Genomic DNA, 25,629 nt, shown 5'->3' on the forward strand with positions numbered 1-25,629 from the left:
TAAATTTCTCTCACTTACGGTTATTCCTTCTCAAATCGGTTAATAAATGTGATCTTACATATTATAATGTGATCTTAAGTATTAGTATAAATTTCTCTTTCGTTTAAGGTTATTTCTTTTTCAATTATGTTTACAAATATGATCTTACATATTAGCCTTACGTACACAGGATCGAAGACTACAAAGGTGATGGCCGACGAAGTACGACGAGCTCTTAAGCGAACAAGAGGTCTTGCTAAGATGGAATTTTTGTCAAAGATCCCTCCTGGAACAAAACTTGCATTAAATGTTGAGGGTGGAATTCCTTATGGTAAAAATTCTACAGAATTAGCTGCTTATGTTGGAAAGCTAGCTAAGGATGGCGAATATTTCCCTTTTGATGAGCCTGTATTGAGCAAAATAGATGATAAGGCGGAAGGCTAAGGCGGGTGAAAGATGACTTGGAGGTAATTTTTATGTTCTCTTTCTCTCTGTCTTTTTTCTCTTTCTCTCTTTTCTTTTTCTCTTCCTCTCTAATTGTATATTATGAATTCTTTAGATGCGTTACTTATATTTATTTGTGTTTTGTTTTTGTTAAAAACGTTTTTCACTTTCCCGAGAAATGTGATCGTTGAATAGACGAAACTCTAAATCGTAGTTGGAGATCTCACAAGTACAGAATGAAGCAAAAATACTTTGACCCGTATAACAATGATATTGAGTGGTATGCTAACTGCCCAAAAATGTCATTCCAACTCAATGGAAGAATATGGTTAATTATTGGCATACAAATTCCGATTTCAAAGTTTGTATACATTATGTTTCACACGCACACACACACACACACACACACAAACACAAAACACTTCATAACCTAATGAATAACATAACTAATTAGGATTGAATTTGATTTCATTATGCAGAAGGCAAGTGAGACGAACAAGAAAAACAAAGCGAAGAGCAAGGATCCCCATATTGGCGGTTCAAAATCGAATATGAATTACGCCAAGGAGGTAAAAGCAACTATTTCATTCATAAAAATAATTACCATTGAAGTGAACTAACTTTCATCTTTTGCCTAATTTTTCTATTTCTTCCATGTATTTCTACTCTTGTTATAGATAGAGGCTGCAACAAATGTGAAGGTCACAAGATCAATGATTTACAAGAAAACACATCGTCGGTCTAATGGAACAGTAGCTTCTCAAGTCGCAAACGAGCGAATAGTATGATTTTAAGTCACATACAATTACTAATTTACTTATTCATCACTCAATCTAAATTTTGCTATATATACTTACAAATGTAGAGCAAGATTGATGAGATTTTGAGCACTGGTGTTGAAGATGTCGTCTTGTTTCAAGAATCTCCTGTGAACTTGGCTAAAGACATTTACTCAAAAGTTGTAGGACCCGAGAAAAAAGGGCGATGGGGTGTTGTGGGACCTAGAATGAAATTTGACAGAGTTGAACAAAGTGCTTCTAGCTCCACAAGCAAGGATGATATGATCAAGAATTTGAGTGAACAAGTTGAAGTATTACGCACAACTATGGGTTAGATGAAAGAGGAGCTATATCGACTATCTAGTCAGGTATATACATGTATTTAATATGAAACTGTTTATGAAAATCTTTTGTTTTGTAAATATTAGCAGGCTTAAGGGGACCTGAACCAAAAGAATACAAGGAATATGGCATTAACCCCTTCCTATTCAAATACATAATTCCCAAAACAAAAAGCTAAGTTTGGTTTTAGCAAGATAGGCAATCCATCATGGTCCCTACTAATGCAACTATAACCTGCTGTAGTACCTTGTGACATAGCTCCATCAGTAGCATTAATTGAGATAAGATCTGGAGGAGGTTTCTCCCTTGTACATTGAATCCCCTTAGGAGCAATAAAAATTACTCCCTTTTGCATTATGATTAGAAGTGCTAACTTTGTTTTTTCAGTATTTATTATGAAAATTATGTTTCTAAGCATCTTTTATTCTATAGGGTACTTCATCGTGTAACTCTGCACAATGATGGATGACATTATTATTTCAGAAAGTTACAATACTATGCGTTGGTACGTATTCTAGTTTACTTTCTTACATATTTTGAATTTTTCGTATGTTTCAGTATCTCCATCAATGTGGTAAACTATATATTCTGCACAATAATGGATGTGGTAGACAATGTCACAATAGTTTTAGAGTATCTATCATATAGGGAGTCATTTAATTCAGGATACCCATTGACAACCATATCCAACACGCTAAAAAGTTCAATAAAGAACATATGACTCTTAGTTGAACAACTTCGTCGGTTTCTGATATTTTTCTTTGGTAGTTGGATTTGAGTAATCAACTTCGTCGGTTCCTGATATCGTGATGTTTCATTTGATTGAAAATATATGATTATATTTTTGATTTTATCAGAGTACCATTGTTTCTCATTGGATTATAATGATATATTATCTCTTGTTATAGGAAATGTTGGAGAAGTGAACCCTCGTACGAGATTTTTTGTTAATATATAGTACATTAAACTTTTTAATATGTTGACATTAGTTAGTTTGGATTGTTTACTCGATATATTTCGTTCATATTTGGTAAATTTAATTTGAGAGCTTTTTACTTCGGTATATGTACTAAGGATTTTTAATGAATGGATGGATGAAACAGATGATTGACATGTTATTGTATGTCTTTTAGTTATAGATATATGTATATGGATGGATGCAGGTTGAACAGGGTCACGATTGATGAATGTAAACGAGAATGAGGATTTTTAAATAGCTAAGTTTTTGCTACGGTCGCTTCTGTAGCTAATGTGGTACATTCAATTGTAATTTTTCATGATTTTTTGCTACGGCCAATTCCATAATAAATAACTAAATAACGGTCATATATTTTTTATTATTTAGTTACGGAAAAAGTCATAGCAAAAGGTTTGAACTTGTAGTTACGGGCATGGTCGTTGCAACAACTTTGTAGCTAAAGCCTTTTGCGAAGGCAGCTTTAGTTACGAGAAGTCGGTCGTACCAACCGATCGTTTGCTACACACATTGGGGTAACTGCTACGGAATTATTCCGTAACTAAAGGTTGTATGTTTTGTAGTGCTACTAACATAATCGACAAATTATGTCGTGGCGTAGGCACGGGCTATACCCTAGTATGTATATATATATATATATATATATATATATATATATATATATATATATATATATATATCAAAATTTCTCCTTTGGGATTAAATTAAGACATACATAACATCAATTATTTTATATATAAACAAGTCCATTAGTGTATCACCTAACCTCAAAATGTTTATGACCTTTGGACAACACAATCTAATTTTAGATGATACCTTGCATAACATCAATTATTTTATATATAAACAAGTCCATCAGTGTATCATCTAACCACATGTTAACTTGATCTTGTATATTAGTCACTACTGTTTGAGACAAATTTCTGTTAGGAATTCAGGCTTACAAAAGACAAATTTCAGTCAGAAACAAAATCAGACTTGGAAGTCAATATTCCAAACAGAAAACTTAATATGCATATACAAGGAGTTTATGGGATAAAACATATAACCGAAAATTATCCCATAACATAGAAGGGCCTAGAGATATCATGTTTATCATAACTAAACAACAATACTCTAACATGAAATGAAAACTTAAAGTTCTTGATAGGTTATGTACCTTTCTCCATGTTGAGTTTAAAGATTAGATAATAAACTTCTCCTTTGATCAAAGATGAATTAATATACTCTTTTCTCTTCTCTTCTTCAAGTCTATAGAGATGGAAATTCTAACTTGAACTATATATGAGCAAGAGCATATTTTTTCATTCGTATATATCTCTCTTTTATACAACAACAAAAAGCATTTCCATCATTGCAATTTGTTTTGTCCACCGCAACTCATAGTTGTGTTCATATTGTGTGTCGAGCATCCCTTATGTGTCAAGACAACAACTTCATTAGGTGTCATGTGTCTCTTATGTGTCACGACAACAACTTCAAGTGTCCCTTAGGTGTCTAGACAACAAATCCATTAGGTGTCAAGACAACGGAACTCATTCTAGAGCTACATATGCGGCTTACAAACGAGATACTGGAGTTTACAAGCCCAAAATTTATTGGACTAATTGAGTGCGACATACTTTTGGACTTGTACATATGAAGCCCATTTGTAGAGTATAAGGCCCAAAGTTTACATTCCATAGTATTAGTAAATTCATTAGGGAGAAGCAGTGAGTTGCACAGAATTAATGAATTTTTTTTACTTACATGGGGTATAAAGTAACTCATGGTTACAATATGTAGAGTCTTGGGGGTTTCTGCTTCAGATAGCTTAGTTGGAGGTATTGCAATATATACCTTTTAAAGTTCATTTCATGTAACACAAATCAAAGTCTAAAGCCACAAGATGTATAATTTCAGTGGGATTTTTGAGTTTAAGGTCCAAAAATAGGGGGCAATAATTAGTCATATATCCACTCCTAAATTAATAAATAATATAAAACTGGGAGATTTGCTGTTTGGACCCCCTTTCTTATAATTGACTTGCTGTTTGGACTCCCTTTTTCCAGTGTTGCATTTTGGACTCCCTTTTGACGGAATCAATCGAGAATATTCCATCTTTAAAGTTATACTTAAAAAAATACCCAGTTTATCCTTGAATAATCAATATTGCACTTTGGACCCCCAATTTATTAACACAAGTAGTTTAGACTCATCTTCTTCTTAACTCATATTTTTCCTTCATTAGACAACATTCACCAAACAGTTAGAAATTAAAATTTGATTAACACCTTCAAATTTAACCTAAACCAACCGTTCCAACATAGCATCAAGTTATTTTTTTCCCATTCAACTTCATTCCCCAATTTTGATTTACACCTTCAATTAAAATTTGATGAACACCCAAATCCCCATCTTCAACCTCAACTGCAATACTACCATTATAACCTTCTTCTCTCTTTACAACTCAATTACCCAATTCTCTACTCATCATAAAACCATATAATCTCCGTAGTGAAACCATTGCTTGTGAAATTAAATCAAAGCTCAAGATGAAGAAGAACTTCTTTGGGCTGCTATTGAGAGATTACCCACTAGAAGGAGATCTAGTTTTGCATTATTGAGGCGAAGTTCATCTGAATCAGATGGAAAAGATGAAAAGACAGACGATTGATGTTAAAAAGCTTGATCAATTTCATAGAGAACTTGTTGTTAAGAAAGCTTTTGCTATCGGCAGTCAAAGAACGACTTGATGATAGGTAATGAAAATCCATGATATTAATCTCATCTCTTTTTTCTTTGACGTTCTTTTCGTGACTTTTGATTTTGCTTATTTCACTATCTTCAATCTTTTTTATTTATCAAATGCATCAGTTTCTCAAATCTGAGTTCTCCTTTTCACCATTAAACTTGGAAAAAGACTAGGATTCTTGATCTATCTTGATTTCTTGTCAAGTCCATTGGAAGTTTCATCAATTCAACCATGTAAGGAAGCCTGTGTTGTTAGTGAGAGAGAGGGAGAAAAAAGTTTATAGAGAGAGAGAGAGAGATTGTTGAGAGAGAAAATATGTCTTTCCTGTATGATTGGAGTCATATTGATGCTCTGGGTATTTTTCTTTTTACTGTATGATTGGAGGATTTTGTGATTCTCCGAAGAGGAAGATTTTCCAAAATCTCATCTCTCTTCATGAAATTGAATCAGCCTAACAATCACTGGTGCACTCCATATATAATACTATCATATTATCAGAGATTGAATACACAAACTTTGTCAGCCATGAAAGCTAAAAAACGGTGGGTTTAGAGAGAGAAAGTAAATAGGAGAGAGGGACATGGAAGTTCTAGATTGATTATGTAAGGGTAGAGTTGGTATTTTCTTAATTATAATTTTAGAGACGGAATATTCTCGTACGATTCCGTCAAAAGGGAGTCCAAAGTGCAACACTAGAAAAAGGGAGTCCAAACAGCAAGTGAATTGTATGAAAGGGGGTCCAAACAACAAATCTCCCTATAAAACCAAAATAAACAGAAAATGAAAAATAATTCTAAAAATTTACTATTTAGTGGGCCCCATGCATCAAGCCACTTATTTCCTCCCATTCTTACCCTTTCATAAATATATATTTAACCATTGGTAAACCACAAGTTTCTAATGGTTGAGTTAATACATTTATTCTTTCCATAAATTTTAAGAGAAATATTTATGGTGGATATTTATGGTCAATATTTATTTTCAAAACTTATATTTGTCTAAAGTAACCTACCAAAACAATCGTGATTTACCTAAAATGAGTTCTTGCCTCTCTCTCTCTAACTTTATGTTCTTCGAATTTGAAAAAATTGTGAATTTGTGATTGGCTTTTTATCTCTACCTCGATATTTCCATCTCTTAAATTCCTTGGAAATCATTAAGAAAATTGTACATATGTCGATTAAACTTAGAATCTTGTTAAAAAATTATTTTATTATAACAACAAACTTAAAATGTAACACTTTTTCGTACATAGTGAATTTTGAAATCTCTATCACCATAATCTTGTTCTCATAAAAAGAATATAAACTGAATTTGTTTTTGCTACATTTTTAGTATTTCACTAGCATTTTGTTGATTCTATTAGCATCTGTTATGAATATGTTAGAAGTAGGTTAATAATCATTTTATTATTTCGCTAGCATCTTATCGATTCTAACAACATTCTTATATATAATAGAATTCTAGAAAAAATTTAGTGATGCACCCGAAAAGGTTGCACACCCAAGCGGAGGTATCAAGTAGTAATCCGGCAAAGCCGGGATCGATCCAAGGATAGGAAGGTAGTATGGATATCGAAGGGTCTTATCCCTCTGTCTAGATATTAAAGGCTAACTTAGACTAAAAAGAAGAGAAACAAGAATAAATGGGGGGGGGGGGGGGGTTATGGATTGAAAGAGTAACAAAACAAGAAAGCAAGCAAAACTAACTAAACAATATAAGTAAAACGGGCGAGAGAGATTCAAGAGAAGTGTCGGAGGAACAAGAGTCGGAAGACGGTAAGACTCGATTCGGGCAACAAATAAGTGAGAGAGGTGTCGAAGTCCGGGAATCCATAATGATAAACCTACGACTATGTGTAGTCCGATTTAATGTGTCGAAGTACAATCGATATTCGACTCCTAAAATAGATGTCTCTAAGTACTACGTATATCCGGAGATCATACCTAGTCAAACAAACGTCTAAATCGGTTAATCTCGAGTCATCGAAAGTGTCGTCTAGTCGCCTAACTATGTGAAGTGCATGACAAGACACATTAAAATATGACTTAGACTACGATCGATATCGAATACTTCGTTTCGTTTATTAACTATGTGAAGTGCTTGACAAAACACATGAAAATACGATCAAAACGATAAGCGAATTAAATGAACATCAATTCATAATCAAAACATCAAATCATATTAAACATAATCACGAATTCATCACATTTCATCTCATATAATCGACACACTAAAGTTAGCTAAAAATGGTGATTGAATAAGAAATGGAAAGAAAATGATAAGAGAATCCCCCTTTTTCGATGTGGTTCGAGGCTAAGATCGTCGGAAAATATGAGTTTTTAGTTGCAGCCGATCTCCTCTTAGCAAATTTCTGGGTTCCCCATAGCGACCACCATCATCTTCTCCATTTAGAACACAACCTCCATTAAAGCTAACCCTAGCTTTCTCTCTCTAGCAATTTCTAACCCAAAATCAAATCAAACCACATGGGTAGCTAGCCAATGACATGGGGAGTAGAAGCCCTAAGGATTCCGGCCAAGAAGGTGGCCGGAAACCATAAGAAAATCCGACCAAAGAGACAAGAAATCCGGCCAACAAACATGGAGGTTCCGGCCACATAGGTCTGTCCCGGCCGTGTGCATCCATCCCGAGCTGCTGCCGTGTTGTGCGCGCGTCCCTAGTGCCGTCCCGAGCAAGACCCACACAGTCCGAGCTTGTTGCCGGCGTGAAGCTGCTGTCCCGAGCAGATCTGCTGCTGTCCCGAGCAGCTCCAGCTACAGCCGCATCCCTGGTCGCTTCTCAAGCAGCTGCTCGGCCGGCCAAAGCTAGGCCGGCCTAGTGTGCTGGCCGACCTATGCTTTGGCCGAATCCTCCTTCTTCTCTCTTGTCTTTCTCTTCAAACCCTCTAACTTCCAAGAACACTAAAACCCTAAAGTTCTAGCCTCATTTTCTCTCTCTCCCTTGTTGCCTCTTTTCCAAGATAGAAGATGATAAATAGTAAACTCTAACTTGTATTTACTACTCAAACTCTAAGGTCCCTTGACTTAGTCAACTTCTTTAGACTATGTTGACTTGAATCCATAAAGAGAGGGTGCCCATATAATTCTTCCTTGTCATTCTTCCTTGGGCTCTTGGGCTTTGATTTAGAAACCAAGAGAGTGCCTCCATCCTTGTCTCTACATCTTCAAATTCTCACAAAGGACTAGAATACCCTCAAACTTCTTTCTTTTATATCTTCCCCGTCCGAACTCCGAATTGAATATCGTTTTCACCGTCGGACTCGTCATTGACTATACTTGTCATTTGATTTGCTTGAAGTCTTTTTCTCTCATTTTCGGCACATGAAATGATAGTGATAATTCGCTCTATTTATTCCAAATTACATGTTTAAATCCAAAATAGGTACCTAACATGAAAAACACACAAAATATTATTGATAACACTCGAAAAGGACTAATTAGTCTAAGTTAGGCGCTCCAAATGTGACATTTTCGTGTCACATCATCTAGCATTTTATTTATTTTAAAAATTCATTAATATACATACAAAAATAAATTCTTCTGAAGCATTTCTCTAGCATCTTATTGATTCTAACAACATTCTAAAAAAATTATTTAAGAAGAAGGACCATTTTAGTTCTCCAGAATTTCTTTGATTCTCCTGCAATAATTATATTTATCTAGCATCTTATTGATTCTAACAAAATTTGTCTGAAATTATATTATATTAACCAAATTTTTAATATTTCTCTAGCATTTCACTGATTCTTCTGCACATGTCTTAAATTATGTTTCCCTAGCATTTTATTGATTCTCCTACAATAATTATATTTCTCTAGCATCTTATTTATTCTGACACAATTCTCTTGAAATTGTATTATATTAACTAAATCTGTATAAAAAAGGTTTAACTAAAAGCTTGGTCATTACGATAAACGAAAAAGGAAACCTTTGTTGTAGAAGGAAATTTCTTTTTTGAGGAAATAATTTAGTGAATCTTTAATTTGAGTTATTTTTTTTTAACTTAGGATAGGTTAGATAGTAATAAAAAATCAAAGGTTAGACATGTAATTTACTGTAAGTGGATTTATTTTCAATTTCAGATTATTTTTGGGCTCCAGACCCATTGATCATTCGATTCTGGACTTAAAACTAAACCTCTTAATTTCAGTGGGTATTATTTGAGAAATTAATTTTAGATATACCTCACCACTCATTGTCCTTTAAAGGAATGTGTTGTACGGACAACAATGATTGTACTAAAAACATATAATGAACTACATTTCTTTTACTGGACATTTATATAGAAGGTTACATGATATTCGGATTCCATTGCAGTTGTGATTTAACGATTTTGGTAGTAACTACAACTAATTAAACCCTAAAAAAATGCAATTTGGGTATAAAGAAAAGAAAATATGTTCAAAGCCAATAAATGACATACAAACAAAATAAAAAACAGAAAAAAAATGAAATCTTATTTTAAATTTTAACAAAAACAATAATTAGCAGGTTAGTTTTGTTTTATTACTATATCAAAAAGAAAGATACAATTATGATTTTAACTTGAAAATTTAGTCAAAAAATTTGGGAGAAATTTGTATTTCATGAGACCTGCAATAGGTTTAGTTTAAAAGGAGAAAAAATTGTAAAAACTTTTTCTGGTGCATAAATATTGAATTTATGCTTGAAATTTGATTTACCCAATACATATATAAAGAGAGTGAATAATTTTGAGAGAGGATGGGCTTTAAGTCCAAAATCAAATAATGAATGGGTCTAGAGTCCAAAGATAATCTGAAATAGAAAATAAATCCACTTAGAGTAAATTACATGTCTAACCTTTGATTTTTTTATTACTACCTAGCCTATCCTAAGTTAAAAAAAAATACTAATCTAAATTAAAGATTCACTAAATTATTTCCTAAAAAAAATTTCCTTCCAAAGCAAAAGTTTCCTTTTCCGTTTATCGTAATGACCAAGCTTTTAGTTATACCTATTTTATCCAAATTTGGTTAACATAATATAATTTCAAGAGAACTGCGTCAGAATAAATAAGATGCTAGAGAAATACAAGTATTGCAGGAGAATCAATGAAAAGCTAGAGAAACATAATTTAAGACATGTGGAGGAGAATCAGTGAAATGCTAGAGAAATATTAAAAATTTGATTAACATAGTATAATTTCAGATAAATTTTGTTAGAATCAATAAGATGCTAGAGAAATATAATTATTGCAAGAGAATCAAAAAAATTCTAGAGAAAAAAAATGGTCCTTTGTTGTAAGACATGTGGATGCCCATAGAGAAAACATGACATAAGTTGCCCAACAAATATAGAGATGGAAGCCCATGAAGCATGGAATTGCTCATCAAGTTGGTGTCTTTAAATCCAAGCATGAGGTGTCCATGAGTTGTGTAGTATGCTTACACCTATCACATGCAAAAGTATGAGGTGTCAATATGTTGTATTATATGCTTACACCTATCACATGCAAAAGCATGAGGTGTCAATATGTTGTATTATATGCCTACACCTATTACATGCAAAAGCATGAGGTGGCTTTATTTTGTTGCTTGTCTTTGGGGATAAATACACCCATATGTTTGTTTCTTAATGACACACAAGTTGTAAAGAGATAAATGAGAAATTCCATGAGTGATTTATGTTGCAATTTCTTTAGTCTATTTTCTATCTCATCTTAATTTCTTGAAGAATTATTATACAAGTACTTATTATTACAACACGTTATCAGCACGATGCTCTAGCCAGCTGAAAGAAGCCGTTACTCTACTCCGTTGCCGAAGTCAACATCGGTGAAACATCGAACAAGCTAAGCCGCTACTCCGTCTGGTGAAAGGTATAATATTTTCATTTATATTTCATAATGTCTAACCTTGCTAGACTCGAATTTGCAGCACTAGATATCACAGGTAAGAATTACATGGAATGGGCAGTCGAAGCTAGACTGCCTCTAAAATACAAAAATCTCCTGAACACTATTGTTGAAGAGAATAATGCAGATGAAATGCTACGGGCTCATGCTTTAAGCTTTTTGAGACGTCACATACATGATGACCTGAAGTCAGAGTATTTGTATGTGGAAGATCCATTGGCTTTATGGAATATCTTAAAAGATAGATATGATCACCTGAAGATGGTCATCCTTCCAAAAGCTCGAAATGATTTTATAAATCTTCGACTACAAGATTTTTCTTCCATTTCTGCTTATAATTCCAGCCTTTGTAAAATTGTTTCCAGACTAAAAGTGGGAGGAGATATTATCACTGATGAACATATGATAGATAAAACTTTGAGTACGTTCCATGCCTCGGATATTGTCCTGCAGTCACAATACCGAGAGCGACGTTTCTCTAAATTCTCCCAGTTACTGACTTGTCTTTTGGTCAATGAACAGAACAACCAGTTGTTGTTGCATAACCATGAATCTCGACCCACTGGGTCCATACCTGTGCCTGAAGCACATGCAATATTGTCAAAAGATCATGGAGGGAAACAAAATTACAAAGGGAAGCGTGGTTCCGGAAGAAACCACCAACGTGGATCCTGCACGAACAAATGGGAGAGAAACAGGCAAACCCCTTACCACCGGAAGTGGAAAAAGGGAGAAAATTTACAGAATTATGCAGCGAGAAAGCCTGATAAAGTAAAGGGTAAATATAATACCCCTCCCAAAGCTCGTGAAGAAGCTTGTTACCGTTGTGGTATGGAAGGTCATTGGTCCCGTACCTGTCGTACGGCGAGACATTTGGTTGACCTATACCAAGCATCTCTGAAATCTAAAGCTGCACCAGAGATGAACCACATGGAACTTGATCCACCATTGTGTGTTGGAGATTATCTCTCTGAACGAGAAAATCAAACTGATGATATGTTTAATATTTAGTGTATTAACTCTTTTAACTATTACACTGCTATATTATAACGGGAGTGCTACATGTACAAGATCTTTGACAAAATTTGTGACTTAATGACTCTTTTTCACTAAAAGACCAAAATTGATCAAAGCTTTTCAAAGGTTGACTTTGATCGGGACCGTTCAAATGGAATTTTATAAAGAATCTTGTCAAAGATTCTTTGTACATTTAGCATTTCCCATATTATAATGTAAAATAACTTTTGTCTGTTAGATATTAGATAGTATATTATATGTACCTGTGATAATTTTGTTTATGTTATAAATATAAATAGTTGTGGTTTGAATCTTATATTATATTATGAAAGGTATGGATTCCAGAAGAAACATATCTAAAGGTGATGAAGATAGTTGTCTAGCAGACAGTGGGACCACAAATTCGATACTTCGAAATACTAAATATTTCTCGACCTTAAAATTATGTGAGGCAAATGCGATTACTATCGCTGGCTCATCAAGCCTTATAGAAGGCTCCGGAAGAGCTACTATAATATTGCCCCGTGGTACGAAAATAATTATTGAGGATGCTTTGTACTCGACTAGATCCCTGAAGAATCTATTGAGTTTCAAAGACATTCGTCTGAATGGGTATCACGTCGAGACTGGCTCTGAGAATGACAAAAAATATTTATATATCACCTCAAATATATCATGCCAGAAGCGTGATCTAGAAAGACTTGAAGCTCTTTCTTCTGGGTTATATCTTACAGAGATTAAAACAGTTGAATCATATGTCGTTGTCAACCCGAAGTTGCACGAGCCAAATACGTATAAAATTTGGCATGATCGACTAGGACACCCAGGATCTACCATGATGAGTAGAATAATACAAAACTCTCAGGGACACCCTCTTCAGAACCAGAAGTTTCTGATAGATAGGGATTTTACTTGAACTGGTTGCTCATTGGGGAAGTTTATTACTCGCCCATCCCTGACGAAAGTACATATCGAATCTCCCAAATTTTTGGAAAGGATTCAAGGTGATATATGTGGCCCTATACACCCGCAGTGTGGACCATTTAAATATTTTATGGTATTAATCGATGCATCAACTAGATGGTCTCATGTAAATATGCTCTCGACGCGGAATCAGGCGTTTGCAAAGTTATTAGCTCAGATAATTCGTTTACGAGCTCACTTTCCTGATTATCCGATCAAGTCGATTCGTCTAGATGGAGCAGGATAATTTACATCGAGTACTTTTGATTCCTATTGTCTCTCAGTTGGAATTAATGTTGAACATCCTGTAGCTCATGTTCATACTCAGAATGGTCTAGCTGAATCATTCATTAAACATATCCAACTAATTGCGAGACCAATGTTGATGAGGACTAAATTACCGGTTACTGCATGGGGACTTGCAGTTCTTCATGCTGCAACCTTGATAAGGTTACGTCCTACTTCAAATAATCAATTATCACCTTTGCAATATGTTCAAGGTCAGCAGCCAAACATATCTCATTTGCGTATTTTTGGATGTGTTGTATATGTTCCTATTACAGCCCCACAACGCACAAAGTTTGGCCCTCAGCACCGACTAGGAATATATATTGGTTTTAATACACCATCTATTATTCGATATCTCGAACTCCTGACGGGTGAGACTTTCACTGCACGCTTCGTCGATTGTCACTTTGATGAGACAGTTGCCCCACCATTAGGGGGAGTAAATTTGCCTGAAGCAAATATTACGAAAAAGGAACTTTCTTGGTTTACTCCAACTTTGTCTCAGTTTGATCCTCGTACTAATCAATCTGAAGTTGAAGTACAAAGGATAATACATCTACAAGAGATTGCTAATAAAATACCTGACGCATTTAATGACGCAGAGAGAGTGACAAAATCACATATACCTGTTGCAAATGTTCCAGCAAGGATAGATGTCCCTGAAGGACACGATAAAAATCTTGCAGCAAATGAATCGTCCAAAGCACGTCTGAAACGTGGGCGACCAATCGGTTCTAAAGATATAGTTCCCCGGAAGAGGAAAAACTAACCAGAAGCAAGTAATGTTCCAGAAGAAACGACAAATGCACCCCTAGAAGTGGGTAAAGCCCCAGAAGAGGCAGAAGCTCTTGAAGAGCATGAGTTATCTCCAAATGAAGAGATATCTATAAATTATGCTTGTAATGGTAAAGTGTTGAATCGAGATAACATAATCATCGATGATATATTTGCGCTTTCGGTAGCCACTGATATTATCACTGAAAATGATGATTATGAACCACATTATATTGAGGAGGAAAAGAACTGATTGGGTAAAATGGAAAGAAGCAATCTAGACAGACCTGAATTCACTGTCAAAACGTAACGTTTTTTGACCTGTAATCCTGACACCCAATGATGTAAACCCTGTAGGTTTCAAATGGGTATTCGTTAGAAAACGGAATGAGAATAATGAAATCATTCGCTATAAAGCAAGGCTTGTGGCACAAGGTTTCCTGCAGAAACCAGGGATCGATTATGAAGAAACATACTCTCCAGTTATGGATGGAATAACCTTTCGATATTTGACCAGTTTAGCAGTTCTAGAAGAACTCGAGATGAATTTAATGGACGTGGTCACTGCGTATCTATATGGAAAATTAGATACTGACATTTATATGAAAGTCCCTGAAGGATTTAAATTGCCTGGAGGCAACCCACGTACCATGTATTCACTAAAGCTTAATCGAGCTTTATATGGATTGAAACAAGCTGGACAAATGTGGTACAATCGTCTTAGTGAATATCTGATCAAAGAAGGTTATGTTAATGATCTCGTTTGCCCATGTTTATTTATCAAGAAAGGAGATGTTGGATTCGCGATTCTTGCAGTATATGTTGATGATATCAACCTTATAGGAACTCCTGAAGAGCTCTCTAAAGCAGCAGAATATTTGAAGAAAGAATTCGAGATGAAAGATCTTGGGAAAACAAATTTCTGTCTTGGCTTACAAATTGAGAGAAGCACAAGTGGCATACTTGTACATCAAACATTATACACAGAAAAAGTCCTAAAGCGCTTTAACATGGAGAATTCTTATCCGCTTAGTACTCCCATGGTTGTTAGGTCTCTCGATGCTCTGAAAGATCCATTCCGACCTAAAGAAGAAGACAAAACACTCCTTGGTCCAGAAGTACCATATATGAGTGCTATTAGTGCATTATCATACTTAGCTCAATGCACTAGACCGGATATTGCTTTTGCAGTAAATTTATTAGCCAGATATAGCTCTGCACCAACTAAGAGGCATTGGGTTGGAGTAAAGCAAATTCTAAGATATCTGAGAAGAACAACTGACATGGGATTGTTTTATTCAAAGAACTTATCCGGTGATTCTCAAGTAAAAGGATACACAGATGTCGGTTATATTTCTGATCCGCACAAAGGGATTTCACAGACAGGCTATGTATTCACAAGTGGATGTACAACTTTCTCATGGCAATCTAGTAAACAAAGTATTCCCGCTACCTCATCTAACCATGCAGAAATTATTGCTCTCCATGAAGCAACAAGAGAATTTGTATGACTTAGATCCATTATTGAACACATTAGAAGCTCAAGTGGTCTTGATTCAATCACAAATTCTCCCACAGTCATTCACGAAGATAATTCAGCTTGCATCGCTCAGATCAGAGAAGGATACATCAAAGGCGATAGGACTAAGCACATATCCCCTAAGTTGTTTTACTCACATCATCTCCAGAAGAATAATGAGATTGATATCCAGAAGATACAATCATGTGAGAATTATGCTGACTTGTTCACCAAGTCTCTGCCTACTACAACGTTTAGAAAACTAGTAGAAGACATCGGGATGAGACGCTTGGATAACTTGATGATGTAAGACTACATCGTTCCAAGATATGATATTCATCAGGGGGAGTCTATTATCATGTGCAGGTTCATGTATCGCTATCTACGCTCTGTACTCTTTTTCCTTCGTCCAGTTTTTGTCCCAATGGGTTTTTCTGGCAAGGTTTTAACGAGGCAGTATTTAGCGTATCCAACGTCACTCGGAATCTATTATTTGTACTCTTTTCCTTCATCAGATTTTGTCCCACTGGGTTTTTCTGACAAGGTTTTAATGAGGCAAATAATTCGAGCAATGGTCATCCAAGGGGGAGTGTTGTAAGACATGTGGATGCCCATAGAGAAAACATGACATAAGTTGCTCAACAAATATAGAGATGGAAGCCCATGAAGCATGGAATTGCTCATCAAGTTGGTGTCTTTAAATCCAAGCATGAGGTGTCCATGAGTTGTGTAGTATGCTTACACCTATCACATGCAAAAGCATGAGGTGTCAATATGTTGTATTATATGCTTACACCTATCACATGCAAAAGCATGAGGTGTCAATATGTTGTATTATATGCCTACACCTATTACATGCAAAAGCATGAGGTGGCTTTATTTTGTTGCTTGTCTTTGGGTATAAATACACCCATATGTTTGTTTCTTAATGACACACAAGTTGTAAAGAGATAAATGAGAAATTCCATGAGTGATTTATGTTGCAATTTCTTTAGTCTATTTTCTATCTCATCTTAATTTCTTGAAGAATTATTATACAAGTACTTATTATTACAACATCCTTAAATATTTTAGAATGTTGTTAGAATCAATGAGATGCTAGAGAAATGCACTAATTTCAGAAGAATTTATTTTTGTAAGTATATCATTGAATTTTAAAATAAATAAAATGCTCTAAATATTTTTTTATTCTGGTATATATAAGAATATTGTTAGAATGAATAAGATGCTAACGAAATAATAAAATGATTATTAACCTACTTCTAACATATTCATAACAGGCCAACAACCCTTGGTTCGAGGCACACGCTGAACAATTAAAAAAAAAACATATTCATAACATATGCTAATAGAATTAAGAAAATGCTAGTAAAATACTGAAAATGTAGCAAAAACAAATTCAGTTTATATTTTTTTATGAGAACAAGATTATAGTGATAGAGATTTCCAAATTCACTGTGTACGAAAAAGTGTTACATTTTAAGTTTGTTGTTATAATAAAATAATTTTTTACGAGATTCTAAGTTTAATCGACATATATACAATTTTCTTAATGATTTCTAAGGAAAAATATGTTTTAGAGATGGAAATATCGAGGTAGAGATAAAAAGCCAATCACATTCACAATTTCTTCAAGTTGGAAGAACATAAAGTTAGAGAAAGAGAGGAGCTTGTTTTAGGTAAATCACGATTGTTTTGGTCGGTTACTTTAGACAAATATTAGTTTGGAAAATAAATATTGACAATAAATATCCACCATAAATATTTCTCTTAAAATTTATGGAAAAAATAAATGTATTAATTCAACCATTAAAAACATTTGGTTTACCAATGGTTAAATATATATTTATGAAAGGATAAGAATGGGAGGAAATAGATGGCTTGATGCATGGGGCTCACTAAATAGTAAATTTTTGGACTTATTTTCTGTTTATTTTTGTTTTATATTATTTATTAATTTAGAAGTGGATATATGACTAATTACTCCGTTATTTTTGGGCCTTAAACTCAAAAATCCTAATTTGTAAAGAGCCAAAAAAAAAAAAAAAAAAAAAAAAGGAAATCTAAAAGATTGACCAACATAAATATGACCCTGGGGCCACTATTAAGTTTTATATATTACATGAACAAATTTAGAGGATAAACTACTATATATCCTAAATTGGAATCCAATGACTTTTGGGTCTTAACTAAGGCCTTAAATTTGTTTTAATAATGTTAAAGATTAGTTTAAACCAACTTTGGTTCTCTCTCTCTATATATTCTATGTGACCATACGATTGGATTTTCTTTTATCTTTGCAAAGATTTTGGAATAAAGTCATCAAACATTACCATCTTTTCAGGGCCCAACTCCAACTATCATTTGATTGATTAAAGGGCAACATAATGTAATCATCCCAAATTACTTTTCTCACCAATGAAGTATAAAATTAAACAAGAGAAATGTTGTTTAAAGCTACAGTGATAAAGCCACCCAATAGAGTGGCGACACATGGCTCCATCAACTTTGGTTTCCGCTATTCAGCTAAATTCAAGTTTGGTCCTTGATAATCCCCAGGTTTATCCATTCGTCCCTCTTCCCATTTGTAATCCGGACCGTTGATTCCCAGAGTAGACAACTAGGCATATCTAGTGTAAACGTGATGATAGAAAAAGAGAAGAAAAAAATGATAAAAGATGCCACAGTAGTAGACTACTACGGACCTAAAGAGGAATCAATTGTCAATCAAGTAGCGAAAGAGTCTATCAAAAGAGATGAGTTAACTCGAAAATAAAGATCCTTAACCTTCAAAATCTTCACTAAAACACTGGATCAATAAAAAAAAATGAGCATTCAAACTCTATTTTTACATGATCAACATATTGCCTCAATCTATTTTTACATATATATATATATATATATATATATATATATATATATATATATATATATATATGTAAACATAAAGATCAACCACTTTCTGGCCAACTGAATCTGATTAGAAACTCATAGGACTTCTAGGATCATTGACAGCTATAATGGCTGCCTCAATCTTTTTCTTCAATTCATCTTTCTCGTCTTCATCGACCTACCAACAAACAAAAATTAACTCACTTAGTTACACTACTATGAACATTAAATCAATAAATTTTAACTCCTTTTCGTTTTTGCATTTAAATAAATTGTTCATATATATATATATATATATATATATATATATATATATATATATATATATATGCGCGCGAAGGTTTTTTTTGTTGAAGTAATTAAATCGTCCAATTTTGGCTCATTTGGATCATGAGGATTGAGGATCAAATCATCCACATTTTGATAACTAAAAGTTACTATCTGACTCACTTGTATAGTAACCTCAAACATAGCTTTCAAATTTTCAATATGCATTACAAAAATAACCAGTCTTGCCTAATAAATTATTGGAAAATAAATTTGGTTATTGGCCAATTCAATTAGATACATTTGAAAATGAGAACTTTGTCCTCCTGACTTTATCTTGGAGTGTTTTTTGGGTAAACTAAAATGTAAGTTTGAATTATAAGTAGTAGGGACAACTTCATCAAAAAAAAAAAAAGTAGTAGGGACAAGGTTTGATAATGATATTGAAGGCTCACCTAATTTGCTAATTGTAATTAATTATAAATCAATAACTCACTCATTTTGATAATAACTAAATTATTCACATTTTATTATTTAAAATAAAGGCCGCGGCTTTGGGGAATAAAGAAAATTCTCCGGGGAATAAATTCTCGAGGGAATCCAGATTTTTTTGAAAATTCTCCGGGGAATAAATTTTTATAGGGAATACAAAATACATTTTTTTGAAAGTTCTCCTCCATCTCATCTGTTCTCTCTGCCACTTCATCTTCTCGACACCTCATCATCTTCTCCGGCGAAAGTCGCCGGCCGGCCAATTTTCCGGCGGCGACCTTCAAACATATTTTTTTTGTTTTTTTTAATTTTCTCTCTCCTCTCTCTCTCTCTCTAAATTTTTTTTTCTTTTCTCTCTCTCTCTAGAACAGATCTAGAGAGAGAAGGTATGTTCTAAAATTTTCGTCAGATTTTTCTGTTATACTGTGCTTCATTGACAATAAGAGGAAGCTGACAACACCACAGCTCACTCTCTCTCTCTTCTTGATCTCTCTCCAGACAGGAAGAAACCCTAGGGGTTTAGTTCTCGTTCTTTTGCTCTTCTTCTTCTTCTTGTCTCTAGGTTTTAGGGTTTGCTTTGGATTTATCATTTATCATCATGGATGATGGACGTGATCAAAAGAGGGAAAAACCGGATAGGAAGAGTTTCAATGGCGAAGGTGAAGGATCTAATAAACAAGGTTTGGAACAATTCATTTTCGTGATCAAAATAGAGAAATTATCTTGTTCAATTTTAGTTATGTGAGATTCTTGTTTGTGTTGTTAGTTGAAGTTGTCTAGGGTTATAATGATGTTGAATTAGGTTCTTTACCACTTCACTAATAGCCTAATAGGGTTCTGTTATACTGTGCTTCACGAATAAAATCTTGAAATTTTCTATTTTTGTTCTTTACAAGTTTAGGAGTATAACAAACCATAAAAGAATCATCTTTCAGCAAACCAAGATATCTTGCAGAAGAAGATATCTCATCTCTCTAGATCTATTCTAGAGAGAGAGAGAAGAAAAAAAAAGAAAAAATTTAGAGAGAGAGAGAGAAAATAGATAAAAAAATTATGTTTGAAGGTCGCCGGCCGGAAAAATGACCGGCTGGCGACTTTCGCCGGAGAAGATGATGAGGTGTCGAGAAGATGAAGTGGCAGAGAGAGGTGATGAAGTAGCAGAGAGAGGTGATGAGATGGAGGAGCCTTTTTTATAGCATCTTCTAAAATTAGAAGCCCCTTAGCAATAAAAAGAAACATAAAAAGTCTATCTTATTTGACTAGTTTTAAGAAAAGTCTTTATTCCCCGGAGAATTTTCTTTATTCTCCAAAGCCGCGGCCTAAAATAAATCACTTATACAATTGGAAACAATTTATTGATGTATTATTATGTCCTCTCCAAGTAATTATACAATATTGCAACAAAGAAAAAGTAATTATAGAACATCAATTAGTTTTCCTAATACATGGGTTCAATCTTGTTTAATACAATTTTTTGTTGAAGTTTTTTAAAATTTATATTATACTATCTCGTTTTACTTTATTATTTTTGTTTATTTTAGAGAGTAATACAACCAAATTAGAAAAAGTATTTTGTAATTTGTTCTATTAGCAACTCCTTTCTAAAGGCTCAATTATGGGGCTCTGATTACACATTTTTACTTGTTAATTAAACTGTTTTTGTCTTTTTGAATCCACAAAAGGTTAAGTTTTGAATTTCAAACTATTTATATATAAGTTGTTAATTAAGAAAAAGGAAAATATGTACGTTGTTATAGGATCGTGAGGACTAACCTTCTGGGTTGCTAGTGACACTGTCCGCTTTGGCACACTTGGGCCTCACGGTTTTAAAAGGCCTCACTCGAGAAGGGTGCTTAACCTCTTAAGAGGAGCACCACACTCCGTCTCACCACTAATTTGGGATTCCTACCACAACATACCCTCCCAAGCCCACATCACAGTAGAGCGAATCGTGCTGATAACGTGTTGTAGGATAGTGCAGACCAGCCTTCTGGGCTGCTAGTGATACTGTCCGCTTTAGCACACCTGGGCCTCACGGTTTTAAAAAACCTCACTAGAGAAGGGTGCTTAACCTCTTAAGAGGAGCATCACACTCCGTCTCACCACCAATGTGGGATTGTTACCGTTACATATGTGATAATAAAGTGGGCTTGGTATCATATCATCCCCCTCCTCCAAATAGTTTACTTTCTTAACTCTACTTGTAATTTCATTTACATCAAAAGATGTCCAAATCTTCACAAACAAAAGGTATTACTTGGAAAGAACCAAAACCAAATATCAAACACAACTTGTTTAGTTTGTTGTTATTGTCACTAAAAAGTTTGTAGATAAACCTCCTTTTATTTGTGGAGATCTTTTAAACAAATGAAGCAAAGTTTCTTTTTAGTAATTTAGATAAAACCATAGGGTAAAAACAAACTTAGGTAAAGAATAAGCTTACCTCAACGTAGACAGTCTTCCATAATCTCCCAGACAGAACAGAGATGTTGGCTGTGACAATTTTGAGCTTCAAAGATTCAAAAATCTCACAAAGCCTCACCATTGTATCTGTTTTCTTATCACAAGTTAAACTTACTACCATAGTCTTTTCTCCCACATTATAAACCCTAACCTGCAAAATTTAAAGTTCATTTATTTTTTGATATTTACAAAAAAAAAAAAAAAATTAAAATCAAGAAAAAGGTTCATTAATAAGAAAATTACATGGCCACAAGGTCGATTTTTTTACATCCGACAGATTAGATTTAGGACTCCGTAAATAAATTGAGGTATAGGCAGACTACCATAATCAATATCTAAAGAAGTTACTTGTATAAGACTTACTTCGAGCGAGTCAAATGATGATGGACTTGATACGGTAGAGTCAACCCTATTTCGTTCAATTCTTTTCTTCTTTATTTTCGATAAATTCATGCTCTCAAAATCGATATCCGACATGGATTTCTTATATTTTCCAGACTCGAGTTCTGTTATTTCCATTTGGATCTTTTGTTCTTGTTCATGTAATTCCTTGATATATTCGATCGCGTCCTTAATTATTGATGCCTTATCCATCTAAAATCAAGTCAATAATAAATTATACCAATTAGTAAATAAAATGAACATAAAAAGATTGTCTCAAGACTTTTTTGAAGTAAATAAATCTTTAGCTTATTATTTCATTGAAATTAGGATAATTATATAAAATAATATCTTGAAAATAATCAAACTTATATGATAATTATATTAAAATTAGTAAACTTATATATATGTATACCTTGCTTATGTTAGGTACAACTGCCCTTAAAGCAAATAATCTGTCATTAAGCTTCTTTCTTCTATTTCTCTCTGAAATTATATTTTTGGCAGTGGCAGAGGATGCTGCTCCCTCGGGTGAGCTCGAATCATAATAACCGGAAAGCGGTTCGTCGAACCCCAAACTGTATGATCAGATTAAACCCTTAATTATTAGTATCAAAAACTTTTTTTTTATCAACTTACCTTATACACTTTCTTAATTTCGAAAATTGGAGAACTAAATAATATGAGTGATAGATACATACACATTATATACATACGTATCAAATTGAGAGAGAGAGGTTCCACAAATTGCTCAAGTATAACAAGAAATTCCATGTGTTTTTAGATAGACAAAATAAGAGATGATTGTGGCCGGGAGAGAGAGTGTGTGAGACCATAAAAATTCTTATCCAAAATCAGATTATGTGAAGTTTAAATTATCTCGAGTCACATCTCAACATGTTTTTGTCAGATACATCGCTATATCGTGTTTTGGGTAGCTGATTAAAGTTAATTTTGGGTTTACGCGAGTTCACTTAGTCAGATTCATACATTAGGAGAAAACCCAGACACCATCTTGCACTCAAGAACATAAAGTACCCAAATTGTTCATTTTGCATAGTAGGATTTTGATGAATTAATCAAGTCTTGGGTAAATTAAGGCAAAAGTGTGCAAATTAGAAAGAGAAAGAGATGGGCATGAAGAGAGAAGAGAATACCAAAAGTAGTTACTCTTGAAGAAGTAAATAAGAGCAACAAAGTACTTCATTCTCCAAATAGGGGTTTAATGAAATCAAATCTAATGTGAAATATATCACAAGTGTGTAATTTAGAAAGAGAAAAAGTAATAGTAGTAGACTAGTAGTAGTAGTAGCAAACCTATCAAGTTCTTCATTTTGGAGAAACATCTTGGTTTCCCAATAAAGCTTGTAATCTTCATCAATATGTTCCATACTCTTTGGATTTTCAATTGATTGGGACCTAAAGAGAAATTTAAAGGTTAGAAGGAGTCCAAGGAGTGATGATTGAGAAGTTGCTAAAGAATTATTTATAAAGGTGGGAGGGTGGAGTGTGGGGAGTGGAAAATTAAGAGAGAGAGAAAATGAATAAATATGACACGTGTTTAATATGACCTTTTCTTTAGAGAAATAATCTTGGCCGTTGTTTCAATAGTACCGCGTAGATTGCGACGTTTTACTTTAATTTTTCAAATGCTCTTCTAGGGAACCATAATATTACTCGGTTATACAATTTTCATTAGGGTCACTTTCCAAATAGCCCCTAATTTTGTGATCGGTTTCCTGCCTGCCCCTACTTTATCAAAAATATCCAGATAGCCTCCTTTTTCAGATGCCTTTATAACACCGTTAACTAGTCCTCACCTCTCTCTCATCCAACTCATCGTCTCTCTCTGTCACCTCATCATCTTCACCGGCGAAGGTCGCCGGCCGACCAATTTTTCGTCTGGCGACTTTCGCCGGTGAAGATGATGAGGGTGCAGAGAGAGACGATGATTTGGATGAAAGAGAGGTGATGACTAGTTAACGGTGTTATAATGAAATCTAAAAAAGGGGTCATCTGGGTATTTTTGATAAAGTAGGGGGCTAGGCAGGAAGCCGGTCACAAAGTTGGGGGCTATTTGGGAAATAATCGTTTTCATTAATACCCTTATACCCATGAGTAAGGACACGTCTGTTATGTATGGATAATATAGGGTTATTTCCCAAATGACTCCCTATTTTATGATCAGCTTCCTGCGTAATCCATTATTTTATCTAAAATACTCAGATGGTTTCCTTTTTTTCGTTACCGTCACATGTTTGTTATGTTTTGTTTTTCTCTCTCTCTTCCATCTCATCACCTCTCTTTGTCATGTCAGCTCTCTCGCCACCTCATCATCTTCTCCGATAAGGTCGTCGTCCGGTCAAAATTTCCGGCGAGCTTCATACTTAATCTTTTTTCTCTCTCTCACCTCTTTATTCTCCGGCGAAGGTCGCCAGCAGGAAAAATTTTCTGCCGTCGACCTTCAAATATTAAAAAAATATCTGTTCTTTCTGTAAACACTTCGACGAAGGAAAAAAAAATATCTGTTCTTTCTGTAAACACTTCGACGAAGGAGTTTTCCTTCGTCGGAGGTCTGTTAAACTAGACCTTCGAGGTCTGGCGTTCAGATCAGCTTCACCAGATTTTCTAGATATGGTGAACTAGACCTCCGGCGAAGGGAAACCCTTTCGCCGGTGTGTTTAGAGAAAAAAAGAGAGGAGATAATTTTTTTTCCTTTTATGTTTGAAGGTTGCAGGCCAGAAAATTTTCCAATCGGCAACCTTATCGCAGAAGATGATGAATAGGCGAGAGAGATGACGTGTCCGAGAGAGGTGATGAGATGGAGGAGAAAGTGAAAAAAAATTAACGGACATGTGACATTAACGGAAAGGGTTCACGGGTTTTAGGCCCAAAATAAAATTCAAAAAGGGATTAAGGTCCAATCTTCTCAGAAAATAAGATTTTAGTCATTTTCCCTTTTGGAAGAAACATTGTTGATACATAATGTGTAATGTATGACACATATTAAAAAATGAAATAAAGTATAAAACTTTAACAATAAATAACACGTTCTTTATGAACCAAAACAAAAATCAATAAACGGAAAAACACTGTAACTTTGACATCTAGACATACTTTAACTATACTAAATGTGTTTTTTTGTAGAAATATACGTAATTAATACCAAATAACGTGTATATTGCGAAACAGATAGTAAGTTTGAAAACAATCGGAAAAATCTGAAAAAAGAAAAAGAATTTTGGAGATTGGGTGTCAAAAGTGGGTTTTTTCTTATATAAAAAGTTATAAGGGTATTATGATTAAATAGAAATGATAGAGATCTGTTTTTTCTAGAGAGATGGGTCAATTTGGACTAAATATCCATTATAATTATTATTTTAGCTTAAAATCCTATATTAATATTAAGGTGGACTAAATG

General features: G+C 34.2%; 1 protein-coding gene and 1 long non-coding RNA gene across 2 annotated transcripts; one reads left to right on the forward strand and one right to left on the reverse strand.

The window, feature by feature from the left end:
• Window positions 1-1,543: 1,543 nt before the first annotated feature.
• Window positions 1,544-2,478, forward strand: LOC147556350 (uncharacterized). Its single transcript, XR_015233551.1, has 3 exons — window positions 1,544-1,570; window positions 1,977-2,049; window positions 2,453-2,478. It is a non-coding gene; the product is annotated as an uncharacterized LOC147556350 (long non-coding RNA).
• Window positions 2,479-18,623: 16,145 nt separating this feature from the next.
• On the reverse strand, window positions 18,624-23,681 carry LOC147556351 (basic helix-loop-helix (bHLH) DNA-binding superfamily protein). The gene is made up of 5 exons (XM_086664278.1): window positions 23,526-23,681; window positions 22,624-22,786; window positions 22,191-22,421; window positions 21,808-21,978; window positions 18,624-18,783 (listed from the first exon to the last, which is right to left on the reverse strand). The coding sequence occupies exons 1-5, from the start codon at window positions 23,597-23,599 to the stop codon at window positions 18,694-18,696; spliced, it is 729 nt and encodes a 242-aa protein (XP_086520404.1). The 5' UTR covers window positions 23,600-23,681; the 3' UTR covers window positions 18,624-18,693.
• Window positions 23,682-25,629: the final 1,948 nt, after the last annotated feature.

This window comes from Eschscholzia californica, unplaced genomic scaffold (assembly GCF_041429995.1).
Source record: "Eschscholzia californica isolate CP2 unplaced genomic scaffold, dmEscCali1.0.p SCAF_2, whole genome shotgun sequence".
Taxonomy (NCBI): domain Eukaryota; kingdom Viridiplantae; phylum Streptophyta; class Magnoliopsida; order Ranunculales; family Papaveraceae; genus Eschscholzia; species Eschscholzia californica.